This window comes from Corticium candelabrum, unplaced genomic scaffold (genome assembly GCF_963422355.1).
Source record: "Corticium candelabrum unplaced genomic scaffold, ooCorCand1.1 SCAFFOLD_72, whole genome shotgun sequence".
NCBI classification, from domain to species: Eukaryota; Metazoa; Porifera; class Homoscleromorpha; order Homosclerophorida; family Plakinidae; genus Corticium; species Corticium candelabrum.
The window spans coordinates 1642-18000 of NW_026912690.1; the positions used below are offsets into that span (position 1 = coordinate 1642).

The window sequence follows — 16359 nt, forward strand, 5'->3', positions numbered from 1 at the left end:
ACCAAACTATGAACTATGAGGTACATCAGCTTGAGCTCAATAATTGACAATACCCATAGGCAAGGTCTGTATCGAGTCCCCGTATTAGTACTAACTGTTACTGTTTTTGTATATATTTTTAAATATTAGAAATAGTAAGTTGTATAGAATAGATTGTGCCCTGACACATAGCAACACACTAAATGCTGTAACTAGAATACAGATAATATTAGAGTTGACAGGATAGTTTCACTTTGTGTAGTTCTATCACCTTTACAATGTTGTCGGAAATAAGATATAGTCTTAGCCAATAATTTGCCATAAAGATCTAAGTATGAGTCTGTAGAGTCTCATAATTACAACCATGTTATGAGTATGAAGAAAAACTTATACTATATTCAAGTGTATGTGTTTCTCCTCTACTTTAAGCGTCCTTGATCTATGAGGGACTATCTGTTTACCATATGTAATTTCTTCACTATCAAACTGGGTCCCAGAAAGTTCGTCTCTCGATTGAGAAAACTGCTAAATTGGTTAGTTTTTCCCCCGTTGTGCACCGCATCTTTGTCTTAGTACATAAATGTTTGATAGAGATGAAAGATCATTCCCAGCTAGCTCCTGCTACTGTTACACGTACAGTGCCGACACAATGGTTATCTATATTTAGAGAGAGAGACAATTGCGAACCTTCAAGAATCAAGTGCACACGAATTGCAAGCGAAGTATGAAGTTTAGGGTCTGACTCTGAGAGACTTCGCTTGTATAGATAGCAGCAGAGTCTCGTTAGTAGTGAGTTAGGAGTCAATTAATATGATACCGCCTGCACTACAACTCTATTGCACTACAACAAAACTACTACAAGATATCGGACAACAAAGATATTTTACTACAACGAAAGGTATCTTAGACAACGAAAGGTATCTTAGACAACGGAAGGTATCTTAGACAACGAAAGGTATCCTAGACAACGGAAGATATTGCACACCAAGACATAGGAAAACTTAAATTTTGTTGTCCGATGTATACTGCAGTATCTTTTGTTGTCTAATGCAGTGTCCATGCAGGGTTGCATGGTGGCTAGAGGTATCATCATTTCAACTCCAAACCAGCTACTCTCGTTTTTCATGCAGATAGACTTTTGAAAGAGTGCTCTAATAGAAGAGAATCAGTCTCTAGGTCAGAGTGTTTGGCCATGCTACTTAGAAGACATCCGCAGACAAAAACCTAGCTGCTTGAGGATAGCACGTAGAGTATACGTATGTACACCCAGAAAAGTCGGCCCAATTCAGAAAGCATAGCGTCGATTACTAGAGGTTAATTAATAGCTAGTTATGCGTGCAATGAGGGTTTGCCTGATCGAAGTGTGAATAGTAGCGATTTGTAACAAGGCAAATGATAAATCTAGTAAAAGAACACGCCCACAAACTTTAGCGGATCACTAGGATCGACATCTCGTTACTAGAGCTACGTCACTGTTGTATCCCTGAGTAGGCGGACATTTTGGTCAATAATAGGTACCAAGAGTAGCAATAAAAATATTTAATATTAAAATCAGTAAGAACAATGTCTAGCCTCGGTGTCCAGACCGCTTTAGCACGTGAGGTGGGCGGAGAGAATGGGTGAAAGGGCGGGAAGAAAAAGCTAGCTTCTCACCCGCCCTCTTCGTTACCTCACGCACAAAAAGCAGTGTGGCCCCGAGTCTAATCATAATCTAGATAATAACTGACTACGCGTAGACTGGCTATGGTCATGTGATCATGTGCAAGACGTGCAATCACGTGCGGGTTAATTAAACGTACTGTAGCGTCGAGGCTACCTTTGTGGCATGCTTGTGGCAACACTAGGCGTTCGAGTTGTTCTCTTTGCATTCGTTTCATCTGTTTGTTATCAAAGAGCTACAGTATCCGGGGCTCTAGCGGAGAAGGTGCCGACGAGGCGTAAAGTCGTCATAATCGGCGCTGGAATGGCGGGAATCCAAGCAGCCTACACCTTGCACACGTCCGCTATACAGGATTTCTCTATTCTCGAGGCGAACTCGTCAATAGGAGGACGCGTTGCTGCGAAAATGCTGATGGGTGGCCACCCGATGAATACGGGACCTTTGACAATCAACAGAGGCGCCAAATTTGTTCACGGAGTGCCGGGCAGCACGACTCTAGATACGACGGAAATCAATCCTATTTGGATGTTGGCTGATAATGCTAGTTTATTGAGGAAAAATATAGATTTTTACAATCGACTTTTCTACATCGACAATGGAACAAATGGCGTGAATGTAATCGTAAAATCTGGCAAAGATCCATTTGTATTAGAGCGTGAAAATGCCCTCAAGGAAGCTGTAGAGAACATCTCTGCTAGCCAGCCTCCCTACACAGGTAAGCAACTAACTAACCTAGACAAAATTAGGAGTGCGTTCACGAATTAGAGCGAATGGTGGAATGTAGGGTACACCCTAAGGCGTGGCGTAGTGCTTGTGTAAACGGATGTTATGTTGTCACAGAAGGCAATTAGCATCTATGTTTCAGAGCGTTTGGTGTCAATGACAAACTAGGTAACTAGATTGTTACGTGAAAGTGTACGTATGAACGTGTTGCCTCTGGCTGCCTCACTGGCTTGAAACGCGGTTTGCTTCATGATGCAATGATATACTAAAAATTGCACTTTTGCTATAACCCATGACAACAGACCTGGATGTTTCTATGCGCTCACTGGTTGTATGTGTCAGTTGCCTCTTCTAGGAACAGCTTTAAGTACCAGATACATACACTCATTCCCTTCTGGCTCAGAGAAGCGTCTGGAAACCACGAGAACTTGACTAATTTGACAATACCAGAACCAAACTGACAAGCCATTTAGTGCATTCTTGAGCGTTGATGACATCCATTTGAGGACGTTGACCTACAGTTATGCTGCACAGCACAACACAGGGATTGGTGGGTTTACGATGGAAAACATCAAGCGTCTGTGTAGAGAAGGTCTAGCAAACGTTACTGTGGAAAAGTGGGCAAACTGCGTGAGGCACGTACGTGAGAAGGTGGAGAAGCATTACAGGACAATACACGGTGTGCTAGACGACGTTGTAGAGCAGATGGTCATTGAATTCGAAGTTGGTCCTGAATCAGAAGATTCGTCATCGTCTGAAACTGAAAGTTCCAAGGATGAAGAGTAGAAACGGATCCTAGACGCACTCTTTCCTAGCTAGCTGACACCCCAACTGGGAAGTTTACTGTGTTGGGTTACTGTTAACAGCCTGCTAGCTATAACAATTATGTACTTAGCTTTATGCAATTAACCCTAATCCCGCCTTAGTCCCGCCTTTCTCCGCCCCCCTAACTCATTAAAATACAGGAAATTGGCTCTATTAACTTCAGCTACGTCTCTGTAGCCCAGCAGTGAGTGTAATTAGATCCGGCAAGTGAAGAGCTTTCGATTGATACCAATATCCGCCCGGAGGGCAACATCTTTGTCGCGCAAATGGCCACACTCCACCAGTCTCTCTAATGCGTGAACGCACTTTAGTTAGCTAGAAATCGATGTGCAAACATGCATCCATAGCTCTAGTACTGTTCCTGTAGCAATAGGATTTCTACACACAAGCGCAGAGTATGGCTGTGTGTGTGTGTGTGTGTGTGTGTGTGTGTGTGTGTGTGTGTGTGTGTGTGTGTGTGTGTGTGTGTGTGTGTGTGTGTGTGTTGTTGTAGCTCAATTAGCTAGAGAGTCATTCTACGGAGTGAGTAGATCCAGGACCTTACAGAGTTGCAAGTTTAAGTCAAAATGATGGCGAGCTATGGCATACTATCTTTATTAATTAAACGAAAACTTACACACAGTTACTATGACCATTGATCTTGTTTTGAATGGCATGCAAAATGGATATGTTCATGACTCTCTAGTGTACGTTGAAAGTCTCTGCATGTATTCATGTCTCTGTATCCTGTCGTGTAGTAGGCATGAGTACAAGAAACACAGAACCTCCTATTCAGTAGAACACAATACAACTGATTATAATATCCGACTACTTCCGCTAATAAGTCTCTAATTAGATTAGTAACACCAAAGTAACATACACTACACCTTTCCCTCCTTAATCTAGACTTCCTCTAACAGTATGTTATAAATCGAGTCTGGAGGGAGGACGCCTAGTTCTAGAAGGATAACGACGTCCTGACCGTTCAGTCTCAGTACTCTTCTCAGTGATCTTGTCAGGAATAGACATACGTCGATCTTCAATTGGTTCCTTGGGTGCTGCTACTTCACCTAGTCCTCCTGCTAAATCAGTAGTTTCCTTTCGTTTTGAGGTAAACCCGGATGTTTTGTCTGTTTGAACTTCGTACGAGACGGGACCAGATTGCTTCACGATAGTACCAGGCACCCAATTGTGACCTTCACGGCGATAATCACGAGCCCAAACTGCATCTCCTGTTGTAAAGGAACGTGATTCCACACGAGCATCATAATGCTGCTTCTGAGCTGCTTGTTTATCTAAAACTTGAGTTGAGACATTTGGTTGCAGCGATGATAACTTGGTTTTGAGCTGTCGACCCAAAAACAATTCTGATGGCGTACACCCAGTTACACTGTGAGGTGTCGATCTATAAGTCAGGAGAAATCGTGGCAATTTCTGAATCAAGGATCTCTCTTCCTCACTCATCGTTCTCAGCTTACTTTTTAAAATTTGAACATATCTCTCCGCTTGCCCATTTGTCGCTGGGTGATAAGGGGCACTCCGAAAATGCTTTATGCCATTCAATCTAAAAATTTCCAAGAATTCGGTCGAGACAAACTGAGGGCCATTATCAGATACAAGTTGATTAGGTAATCCAAACGAGCTAAACAGTTGTCGTAGTTCATTGATTGTTCGTTCAGAAGTATTGCTTGACACAGGACGAATCTCTACCCATTTTGAGTATTCGTCCACTACAATCAAAACATTTTACCTGCCATTGGACCTGCAAAATCGATATGAATCCTTTGAAAAGGCTTCGAAGGCCATGATCATGGATGTAACTCCACCTTCGGAGGATTCTTTTCAACTCTTTGACAAGTTACACATTCTTTGCTCAGCCCTTCAATCGCCTTGTCGATTTGCGGCCACCAAGTATACAACCTGGCCCATGACTTTATTCTAACTACACCTTGATGAGTTTTATGAAGTTGTTGCAGAACAGATGTTCGAAACTTTGGCGGAGCAATGACTCTTCTTCCCCATAGCAATACCCCCGCCGGCTTCTGTAGTCAATTCGAACCTGTTCTGTAAGCCCTCAGCTCATCACTCACTTCCTTCGGCCCTCCATCCTGAGTATACTGCATGCAGTACGTGAGAGAGAACTGGGTCTCTGCGCGTTTTTCTTGCTATGTTCTTTGCAGTGATAGGCAAAATTTCCAACTGCGATAAATTAAATAAACTGGCTATCTTTGCATCAGCATCTTCAGTGCCAGAGTCCGGCAATGGTAATCTGGACAAAACATCTGCATTTTCATGCTTCCTGGTCGACTTGTACTGAATGTCATATCGGTAAGCCTACAATAACACTGCCCAACGTTGTAATCGGGCGGCAGCCAGTGAAGGTAGACCCTTTTTGGGACCCAAAATAGCGGTTAGTGGTCGGTGGTCGGTGACTAACGTGAACCTCCTTCCATACAAATACTGAAGAAATCGACGAACGCCAAAGACTAACGCCAAAGCTTCCTTATCCAATTGGGAATAATTCCGCTCTGTGTCTGTCAAAGTACGTGATACAAAGGCAATTGGTCTCTCACTGCCATCTGCTAGCAGGTGTGAAATGACTGCCCGACTCCATATGAAGACGCATCACCAGCCAATTTCAATTCTAAAGATGGATTATAGTGCAGCAACACTTCAGTAGATGTTAATTGTTTCTTTAAGGTCAAGAAAGCCTTTGTGCAATCTTGAGACCAGTTCCATTTCGCATCTCCCTTTAGTAGTCTATTCAGAGGCTGACAAGTGGTTGATAATTTGGGTAAAAACGGAGAATAATAATTTACCAACTTTAAGAAAGAACGCAGCTGAGACACATTCTGGGGTTGAGGAGCAGCCTGGATTGCTTCCACTTTCTTACTTGAGGCATGTAGACCTGAGGAATCAATATGAAAACCGAGATACTCCACTGATGTTGCCATGAACACCCACTTGTTCAAGTTGAGACGAAGACCATGGTTTTCGAGTCTTGTCAAGACCGCAACTAGATTTCTCCAACGTTCTTCTGCTGATTTGCCTGCCACCAAAATGTCATCTAAGTAGCAGACCACTTTACCTAGCCCTTGCAACACCTGGTCTATACGTCTTCGGACCAATCAACGTGAGAAAAACGGCCACTTTCCATTCGTCAGCTACAGCATTCGCTTGGAGAAATAACTCCATTCGTTCTTGGTACGCGGGCCAATCTTCCTTTTCATGATCGAATTCCCCTATCTTGCCATTAGGCGCTAGGCGTTGAGGAACTTTCTGTTGAGCCATCTAATCCGATCTCTCGTCGCCAATTGTCGTGTAGTAGGCACGAGTGCAAGAAACACAGAACCTTCTATTCAGTAGAACACAATACAACTCAACTGATTATGATATCCGACTACTTCCGCTAGTAAGTCTCTAATTAGATTAGTAACACCAAGGTAACATTTTATTTACGCCGTCAGTACGAGAGGCTACTACCCAGCGTATACCAACTTGCAAAAATTCATTTCGAAAGCAAATGTCCTCATCGCTACTGTAACCGGAGATAGAGCGAGAACTGTGGAGAGACAGAGCGACGAGAAGACAGTGGCAGAGGTGATGAGTGTCGTTAGGAAGATGTTTGGCTCGACTGTTCCTGATCCGATTGAGACTTTCGTTACAAAATGGGGGACTAATCCGTTCTTCTATGGTGCTTATTCAAACTGGCCTGTCGGCTTCACGAACGACAATTTTGAGGACACGAGAGCTTCTGTTGGTGGTTCGGTGTTCTTTGCTGGAGAAGCAATGAGCAAGAGGCACTATGGTTTCCTTCATGGTGCGTACTCTTCTGGTCAAGATGCTGCTGCCTGCATTGTATCAAATATAACGAGACAATCAACAACAAACTGTCCAAGTAAGATTCGAACTCCTGTAAGTAGGAGTTAGTTGGTGTTCATTGAATATGATAACTTATACTTGTACTTGCATGTTGTCTGTGCATGTACAGAAGACTTGCCAGCGGAATCAAACTCAAGCAAGTAAGTCTAATGGCGAGTTTTCTTTTGCTGTAGCAAATAAAAAAGTCGTGCTTCTGTGTTTATTATAGAAGAGTTGTGATTACACTAGCTGTTAGTGTTCCTCTTGTAGTCTTACTTGTCTTATGAGTAATTGATATCATGATCAGTTGTTGGAAGTGTGAAATAGGTGAGTCGTCAGACTATGACGAGAAAGCGTTGTGTTATACTACACAGAACAAAGAATTTTTAAATTTACTGAAAGGACGGTTGGAGACTGACACATTGACAGTCGCACTGGCCTTGCTCACAAAGTGACGAGACAAGAAACAGACTCGTAAGCTTACAAACTGAGATCAGGCAGACAGACAGACATACAGACATACAGACAAAAGAAAGACAGAGAGACAGAGACATACATACATACATACATATATACAGACAGACAGACAGGCAGAAGACTGATGACAAGACATAGCTGAAGTCAGATGCTAACAAGTAGATACTAGAGGATCAGATACTGTACTCATCAAGCCTCAATTTTTGAAAGTCGCATATGCAGTTGCATTGAAACGCTTCTCGTGTATCCTCTCTCAGACTGAGCAAAGTTGCATTAGACTTTAGTTCTACTTGATCGAACTTTTAGAGGACATTCCAGTCCGAATCGTTGGTGTGTCCCGTAGATCGAAAGTGTGAAATCTATTGGTCATGACACGTGCACATGCAAACACTTACCTCTTCTCCTTTTGAAACAGATCCGGAGCAAGCATTGCTATATACTGCTACTTCTGCGGCTGCAAGTTTTTAGTATTTTTTACTAAATGTGGCAACGTTTGAGATTATACCCATTAACATTAGCGTTTGCAAATTACCGTACATGCATGTATGTACAGAATCCGCTGTACAGACTCGAACTAAAGTATGATTCCATGTTAACACATTTCCTTCATTGCATGTATTAATTAACGAAATTAAGATGTATACTACAACAGGTGGTAATAGATGTACATGTCCGAGTGCAACACAAAGTCAGCGAGTCGATATCTCAAGACATCACCCATTGCCGTAAACTGCGAGGTAAAGGTGTCTGCATCAGCTGCGTTCTCGAATACTCTTGAACCAAGAAAGTCTTAATTTGCAACTGAAGAGAACGGACACGCCCTGCAGACAGGAAATTGAAAATACGTCACTTGATGACGTCATAGCATGGGTGAAGTAGGTATACCTTGCCATGACTCTAGCAACTGCCTCACGTCGTTCTTTAGTGCAACGTCGGCAGGCGTCCGGCCTAGTTTGTCCGTCAAATGAGGAGAGGCCCCAAACTCCAAGAGAACGTGAGAGCATTCCAAAGCATCGTTTGAACCTTCAGCACACATGTGTAATGGTGATCTCCCTGACGAGCTAGACAACACCAAACACACTGGTAACAACTCAGAAAGGAAGTATGAAGGTAAAGGACATTCTATTGCAATAATTGGTTGACCAGTATGCCTGACTGCATTACCATACAGTACACACACAGAGACACACACACACACACACACAGACACACACACACAGACACACACACACAGACACACACACACACAGACACACACACAGACACACACACAGACACACACACACACACACACTGACACACACACACACACACACACACACACACACACACACACACACACACACACACACTGAGATTACCATCTCCGATGAGGGCTCGCTCCAAGAGACAGAAGTCGACGAATACAATCCAGTTGGACATTGCAGGCAGCATACCACAGCGGCGTGCATCCCTCGTTGTCCGCAATGTCGACAGTTGCACCATATCTCATCAAACGATTCACAACGCTCGAGCTGTTGATCATGGCAGCCCAGTGCATAGCTGTCAGACCCTTCTGTAAGAGAAAATCATTCATGGAAATGCCACAGAACGTCAAACAACGCATTGAAGGTGGTCACACAACCAGACGCCTTAAATTCAATCCTAATATTCAATTATGATGGATTCACATTGTCTTTCTTGTTGATGTCTGCTCCTCGCAAGAGAAGCAGTTCGAGAAGATCTTCTCTGAATCCACGTTTGATGACAATGATGAGAGCCGTGCTGCCATCCTACATCAACAGATAGAATCTCAAAACAGTGTATCTCACAATAAATAAATCAATAAATTTAACGTAACTGCAAATCGGGGTAGCTGAGTACCCAGGACCTCATGCACGGCTGGTTAGTCTCGGACTCCACATTAGTGACCACGCCCCCGGCCACTTTGATTTTTGTGCCAGAATTGGAATTTTTTACAATGAAACGGTTTACTGAATAAAACTTACACAGTGCAACTTCTGTGTGAATTAGCTGAGCTGTCACTAAGGATCCCATTGGCTAAGGTTGTCCCGCCCACCTACTAACGTGCGCAATATTGCAGGGCAGGTACAGTACTGCCTTGCTCCACTGCTAACAGCGCAGGATATCCATTCCATACGCGAGATGGAAAGCGTGTTGTAGTGCATGCGCATACAACCGACTAGTGACGCTAAATACACTACGCGGTGAGCAGATCAATGAGCAATAGAAATTCAGATGTTCATCCAGGTACATAATAGTCGGCAAATCAGCACCCAGGATACGTCCTAAATCGAACCTGACTGGTGCGCGACTGTTCATTCATTCTACTTCAACCACTTCAGTCTTTTCACTTTGCGAGTGCCCGCACGCCTACGGTGAGTAAGTTAGCCTACCTTATTTACGGGCATGCAAATCATTTCAACGTCATTTGTTCGTAGACTGTGGGGACCCTAAAATTCGTTCCATTATGAAATCGGCTGAAAGTGAAGAACGGCAGCGTGTAGATTTCAACTACAGCCAGGGAACCTCGCAAAATATCTCAGTATCACCACTCCAGGTAAACAAGCATGGCCGTGTACAATACGAATTGTATCTGTAGTGCGAGCATGGTCGATGCTAACATTGCGTGTTGGCTCTAGTCGACAGACAATGAAATATACAATAGGCGTAACCATTAATTACGCTACGGTACTACAGACCCTAACGGACACAGTTAGCTAGAACGCCGAGTGGCTCCTACGGTGGCTCTTAGGACGGTGACCCTCCCACCCTCCCACCATCGAAACCTTTATAGACAGCTGGCTGAGAAAGGACAGCCAGTCATATCATCAATTTAGTCTTCAGTTCCAGTTGCTCAAGTCGAGGTTCTTTACACTACCTATAGCCAATAAATTACGCATCCGTGACTCACAGGACTCGTGGCTTCGTTTATGGCAGCTCCTCTCTTCAGCAGCAACTCAATAACCGCTTTGTGACCATACTCACACGCTTGAGCCAGGTTTGTTCGACTCTGTTGGGTAACAAACGGCATCACAATTTCAAGTCAAAACTCTAGACGTCGCATCAAGTCAAACAATAACACACTTTACGTCCAAACAGAGCAACACTGGCATTCGCATCGGCTCCGTTGTCAAGCAAAGATAGCGATGTTTCAACGTCGTTCCTCGTGACGGCATCAAACAGTTGTCTATTCAAGTCTGCTCTAGCGGCCATCTTAGAATGAAAAAATCTACACAAGAAACAAGGAATGAGGCGCATAACACAACAACCCGTCTCCCTGTGACCAACAGTAAGTAGAGTGTGCCCTTTACTACTGATGTATATCACTTAGACAGACTGTGCTTAGTCGTCATGCATGATAGCGGCTCTACAGTACAGTACACGTTGAGTATATAATGTGCCGTATGTATGCACTACCTAGCGACTCGCCAACGGCATGCATCTCTAACATAGTATTATATAATGACTCTTAAACACGCTACTTGAATTCTCACGTGTTGTCCATACCCAACAGTGAGCACACCGCAGGCCGCGCTACCCTCGCTGTTCATCGGCCAAGTCGACGGGACGTTACCACACTACATATATCTGTACATATATTATGACAGCAAGGAAGAACAACTCAATATCCATTAGTACGACTGTCACACAGGGAAGTCACCAAAAACTATCAGCAGAGCGGCGCAGCAATGTATAGTAACTTAACTCACAAATCAAGTCAAGCAGTGGGACACAGTCTTTGAATACTTCAGAGCAGCATGGCAATCATGTCTTGTTGCGCATTAAAACATTTCATACAAAACAATGTCCACGCATGCGTGATGGCAAAGCAGCCGGCAATCATGTCTTGTTACGCACAATTACTTTTCATACAAAACGTCCACGCATGCGTAATCGAAAGCAGCTGTTTCAACGTCCACGCATGCGTGATGGCAAAGCAGCCGAGCATCTATCGACGATCAGGCTTTCGTACAAACTCTCATCTCTGCGGTACCGCCTACAAACTTCAATCCTCGCGCAAGCGCGCGACTACACACTAGACTTGCTGCGCCGCACTCACTCGAGTCTAGTGACTTCCCCGATAAGTTATTAGTCGCCCTCTTGATTTATCGTACAGTACACGTACCACGTTCGAGCACGTGCCACTGATCCTGCTCTCAGCGTCCAGCAGTGCACAGTATACGGTACCATAGTCAAACACATGTAAGCATGCAGGGAGTCTGTAGTACTAGCCAAAATTGAAACTCACTCTACACATGAATCCTGTATAAATCTGTAAACGAGAAACACGTGGTTATCTGTATCAACTCCATATCTAGATTAATGTGCGGTTTCTCTCATTATCTAATTATCAAAGTATGTATACACTCTAGTCTCCACCTAGGACCGCGCTGTCTAGTTGGTACAGAGTGATGTGACAACGCCGACGTCCTACCATTCGCAACACCACGAGAAGAAAGACCTTATTCGGTCACGTGTTACGCAGTAGGCGGGGAGCGAGCGGTCGTACGTCACGTGACCGTGTTTACTACAGTACCCTAGCGTACCACGCCTCGGTAATGACAGAACGTGGGTTCGAACGTCTGCACGTTTATAATAGAGACTCATAGTGTAGTAGTACTACACGTACAACAAGGGCATGACGACATCAAGCTGGGATTTAGTATTATAACGCCACGCCCACTCATTGTTTTGCGCCCACTAGCCTCGTCCCCAGACTCTTTCGCACTAGTCTTTTCCGGAGTCTGCGGACGAGGCTAAGATCCACCGCCTATCTAGTAAACTGCATGTCTAGTCTAGATCGCCCTGTAGTTTGGCAAACGCGTCTTCAGCAACACTGCCTCCTCTATTCACAAGAGATCGCCTGCCCGAACTGTACAGTACACTAGACGCACGCGCATAAAGATGGTAGCTAAAGCACGCTACGTATCGGGATACCTTCCTGTCACATGATTTCACACGCACTATAATACCAAAACTCAAAATCCGGGTATTTGCCGGTTTTGCGCGGAAGTATGGCGCGACAGAAATGGGTCTGGCTACGCGAGACTAACGCCCTTGCTCGCGTGCCATTTTCGAGTCTGTGAGGCGCGCTGTTCGAGTTCTCTAACTAGAATTCCACCGATACACTACAACACTATTATAGTATCGGTATCCGGCCCCAATACCGGAGTTGGACAGTACGTACACAGTAGTTGCGCTTGCCGATACTTCGCGCAGGTCTGGCACGTCAAGGCCTAACGGATGTGCACAGCCTTTAGACGGCGCTGCGGATGTGGTTCTATCATGGCGACTCGTGCCAGTGGCAGTTGGTCTCTTATCTTGCGCTCTCAGCAGTAGACAACAGTAAGGTGTCGTGTAAAATATGCTCAGAAAGCGTTTCGAGAGTGAGACAAGCTCAAGAACTTACCAATACCCCAAATCTTAGGGAACACCTGCAGAGGACGCACCCTAACAAGTTCACGCTGCTGGAGCATTCAGACAAGGGGTGTAGAAAAGACGAGCAGCAGTCAACCATCAACGAAGCGATGCAGAAGGGGCAGCAGTACTACTTCAATCATTCCCACGATAGCTCAGAAACTTCATCATCATACAAGTTACAAACCGAGGTATCGGTATCGGGTAGTACGGTATCGGTGGAACACTAGGCTAGTCTCTAGTGTCGACCACTGCCAATTGTTGTGTTCATGACTGACCAGCTATTTTCAGGCAACAAAGTTCTGTTAGAGTATAGCTGGATTTACAATATGCAAACGCTTGAGCGTCGCGTCGCGTCGCGTCACGTCGCGTAGTACAAATTCAAATTGTAAATGGTCTACGCGACGCGACGTTCGACGGACGCGACGCGACCAAATAGAACCAAGTTCTATTTGAGCGTTGGTTCTATTTGGACGTCGAATCGGAAGCTGTACATGTCGCGTCGGAAGTAGCACCTTGATTTCGACCAATCACAGCCAACTATAAATGCACGTGTGGCTTCCGTGGGCAATGATTATTGATTTGGGCGCTGTACTCGACGTTGAGCGGTCTATAGATTGTGTAGGGAGCTGTCCTTGCTTGTGGATGATCAACTGCAAGACGTACAAAGACCTGCGTGCATGGGAGAACGCGTAGAAATTGATTTTGAGCAAGCTGGGGGTTCCGGCAGAGTTGTGCTAGTAGAAAATCGAAGCGCGAGTGGTCAGTTCAATAATTCAGGCAGCGACGTCTACGGCGCGCTGAAATCGTATTGTGAATGGTACGACGCGTGTGACGCGATACGTGCCACTCCCACGCAAGACAACGTGACTGGACGCACGCGACGCGACGCTCAAGCGTTCCCATATTGTAAATCCAGCTTATGAGTCCCACCGCAACAAGAGTTACTTATGACGCCCTAAAGCCTCGAATTGCAACATACTGGTGGCTAATTTCGCCACAGCAACGTCAAATGACGCGAATCTAGCGTCTGCAGAGTCGTTTACCGACACGTGTAGCGCGCTAAGCATTCAACTATTTTAACGGGCGTTTGACGCTCGAGTAATCTAGAAGTCAAGCGGAACAATTTAGAGTCGTTTCCGGACAAGTGTAGCGCGCGCTATCCATCCACAATTATGTGTACACGAGGCGTTTGCATGCCGCTTCGACAACTGGAAACCTGTCAATGGCGCTTGTCGTGCACCCGCCCCTAGAACGTACAGTCTGCTACAGACACACCCTAACCGTTCCTAGACCAAGTAGCAACGCTCATCGACATCACCACACGTCACACTCTAGCTCATCTCTTGTGACGTCCGATTAGCAATTGGAACAAAACGGACATATCTAGCGGATGAGAAGCAGACAAGTGCGGACTAAAACACCTATCACGTGACAGAGAACAAGGCGTACAGTACGTGCATGTGCACTACACTGATTTCTTGCACGGCAATCCTCTAGTTGTACTTGGACAAAACGAAACCTGCCTAGCCCAAACGCGTAGCTATAGCGCCTACCACTGGTTTTCTCCTCGAGTTCCGCGCATGTAAATTACTGTAAGTGTTTTGCACATTGAACTATCCACCCACGAAGTGCAAACTACGAACAATCCCTGCGGCTTGCATTAGCGCGTCGAATGAGTGAAGAAACGCAACGACAATAGAGCGCATCGCAGTTCTAGAGCTATCTGCAGGCGTGGAGGGGTCAATACAATCGATTCGCGATCGCATCACGCGCGTTAGAAAGCGAGCAAGTAACGCGAACGTCGTATATCATTTGAAGCGTGTACAAAGACAGACAGTTACTCACCTGGGTTGTGAAGAGTCTTTCTGCGAATCAGACTAACGTGCGCTAAGCAACTCTGCATCAAGTAAGTACCAACATTAATACCCGTATGTTTACGGTACCCGGCAGTCTGACGTGACGGGAAAGTGTCTGGCTACGCGAGACTATAAAACTTACTGTACTTGTAATACACGTGTTTGTGTATCTAGTAATTTTCAAAATTATTAAAAATAAAATTAATTAAATTTTGCATATTTTTAAGCTAAAACAAAGTTATATATACGTAACGCGCGTTAGCAAGTTGGCATCTGGACATCCAAAGCATATCCGGGACTTGTTCCCTGCATTCAAAGTAGATAATGTCAGAAAAGAATGGTATTGCTGTGTTTCCATTACACTACAGCGTCTTCGAGGGCGACATCAAGAAGGTGGCCGCTTACTGCCGCAGCGAAGACATCAACAAGAAAGATCCTCACGGTGAGAACGACCGATTCGCAACCGTCCGACCGATTTCGTGCCGTTCTGATACCGTACATGTGTTTCACAGGCAATACGCCACTTCATCTAGCGATTATGATGGGAAGGAAAGGTAAGTCGAGTGTATGAGAGAAATTGGAAACGTTGTCGGTGATACGACTGATTCGATGACTGAATATGTGAGGAGGGTGTGAGGGTTTCTGACGCGTCGCTCTCTATCTGAGCGACACATCAGCAATACGTACGCTAGTCACGGCTATCGAGACGCTTGATAACGTCGTCAGGGAAGCAGCTGGCGGCAACATGATGCCCCTCCTACTCGATTCGTTTACAGGCGACAAACGGTCGCGATACGAAAGGATTTTTTTGGGTTGTCTGTTAGGTTGTTGCCTCGTCTTTAGGTTCGGGTATTTTTTTGTTAGCGCCCGAAGGCGGTTTGTTGACAAAACGGAGCATGAATGTTGACAGGTATTTCCGGTTAAACCGGAAGTTGGCGGGTAAGAAGTGTAGATGTGACCGTTTTTCTCGGCTTCTTGGCGCTGTGAGTGTCTACCGTCGTTGCTAATCTGTATGCGAGGCGTCCAAGTGCGTGGACACACTCGAATGTTGGTTTGTTTGCCACGAATGTCACGTGATGTGATGTTTTTCTATGCTGACCTCATCTCGTCCGCCTCCATACCAGCAGACGTTCTTGTGGCGGAGGGATGTTGATGTTGATGATTGATGTGATGCGTACCGTTCGAGAGTCTTGCTGATTGGTCTTTCAGGCTGCACTCTTTGCCACCTGCCTCTCCATCTGGCTTCATTACACCCTGGAGGCTGTCTGGTTACCTTATGGCTTCATCAAATTACATGAGCTCGTTTTTAGCGTTTCAGACAGTTTTCTTGTTGAGTGTGGCTGGATACAACATTATGGGCATCTGGTTATGTGATTCTCGAGATAACGAGACCGCAATTAATGTAGTTGAATCCTCAGATGCTCATGAGTTTGTTGCTTGTTTTGTGTTTCGTTGTTTTTTGTGTGTGGATTTTTGTTTGGAGTTTGTGCAGGTTGTGTAGTGAGAAGCTACTGGCTTGATGTTTAGGTAGCATCTCTGTGTGTTTTTCTGATGATGTAGTGTCTGTTGGATAAT

The 16359-nt window shown here is 44.9% G+C and overlaps 4 protein-coding genes across 6 annotated transcripts; 2 read left to right on the forward strand and 2 right to left on the reverse strand.

The window, feature by feature from the left end:
• Positions 1-1786: 1786 nt before the first annotated feature.
• Positions 1787-2435, forward strand: LOC134197929 (uncharacterized). The gene has a single exon (XM_062667282.1). It carries the CDS (start codon positions 1805-1807, stop codon positions 2402-2404), a length of 600 nt encoding a protein of 199 aa, XP_062523266.1. The 5' UTR covers positions 1787-1804; the 3' UTR covers positions 2405-2435.
• Positions 2436-3812: 1377 nt separating this feature from the next.
• On the reverse strand, positions 3813-5289 carry LOC134197927 (uncharacterized protein K02A2.6-like). Its single transcript, XM_062667280.1, has 3 exons — positions 5226-5289; positions 4149-4896; positions 3813-3954 (listed from the first exon to the last, which is right to left on the reverse strand). The coding sequence occupies exons 1-3, from the start codon at positions 5287-5289 to the stop codon at positions 3813-3815; spliced, it is 954 nt and encodes a 317-aa protein (XP_062523264.1).
• Positions 5290-6616: 1327 nt separating this feature from the next.
• LOC134197925 (uncharacterized) lies at positions 6617-7314 on the forward strand (the record flags this gene model as incomplete). The annotated part of the gene is made up of 3 exons (XM_062667275.1): positions 6617-7064; positions 7158-7188; positions 7257-7314. Coding segments are annotated over 3 exons (537 nt in total), but the record flags the coding sequence as incomplete, so codon positions are not given.
• Positions 7315-8079: 765 nt separating this feature from the next.
• Positions 8080-14837, reverse strand: LOC134197926 (26S proteasome non-ATPase regulatory subunit 10-like). 3 transcript variants are annotated; one of them, XM_062667276.1, is made up of 8 exons: positions 11634-12330; positions 11015-11095; positions 10592-10736; positions 10419-10517; positions 9175-9276; positions 8866-9059; positions 8390-8565; positions 8080-8325 (listed from the first exon to the last, which is right to left on the reverse strand). In XM_062667276.1, exons 2-8 carry the CDS (start codon positions 11056-11058, stop codon positions 8210-8212), a joined length of 876 nt encoding a protein of 291 aa, XP_062523260.1. In that variant the 5' UTR covers positions 11059-11095; positions 11634-12330; the 3' UTR covers positions 8080-8209. The 3 variants fall into 3 exon arrangements, with proteins under 3 accessions (XP_062523260.1, XP_062523262.1, XP_062523261.1); XM_062667278.1 differs by lacking the exons at positions 11015-11095; positions 11634-12330 and adding an exon at positions 14774-14837; XM_062667277.1 differs by having other exon boundaries at positions 11002-11906.
• Positions 14838-16359: the final 1522 nt, after the last annotated feature.

Bases quoted from the DNA above. Each gene is read 5' to 3' on its own strand.
- LOC134197929 (XM_062667282.1), top strand. From the start codon at position 1,805: ATGCTTGTGGCAACACTAGGCGTTCGAGTTGTTCTCTTTGCATTCGTT.
- LOC134197926 (XM_062667276.1), bottom strand. From the start codon at position 11,058: ATGAACAGCGAGGGTAGCGCGGCCTGCGGTGTGCTCACTGTTGG. The intron at 10,518-10,591 runs GTGTGTTATTGT...GTTACCCAACAG, and splicing joins TTGCTCTGTTTGGACGTAAA to AGTCGAACAAACCTGGCTCA. The intron at 9,060-9,174 runs GTGAATCCATCA...TTTCTCTTACAG, and splicing joins ACATCAACAAGAAAGACAAT to AAGGGTCTGACAGCTATGCA.
- LOC134197927 (XM_062667280.1), bottom strand. From the start codon at position 5,289: ATGCAGTATACTCAGGATGGAGGGCCGAAGGAAGTGAGTGATGAGCTG. The intron at 4,897-5,225 runs GTTCGAATTGAC...TTTTGATTGTAG, and splicing joins GCTGAGGGCTTACAGAACAG to TGGACGAATACTCAAAATGG. The intron at 3,955-4,148 runs GTCAGGACGTCG...TCTACTGAATAG, and splicing joins AAGAGTACTGAGACTGAACG to GAGGTTCTGTGTTTCTTGTA.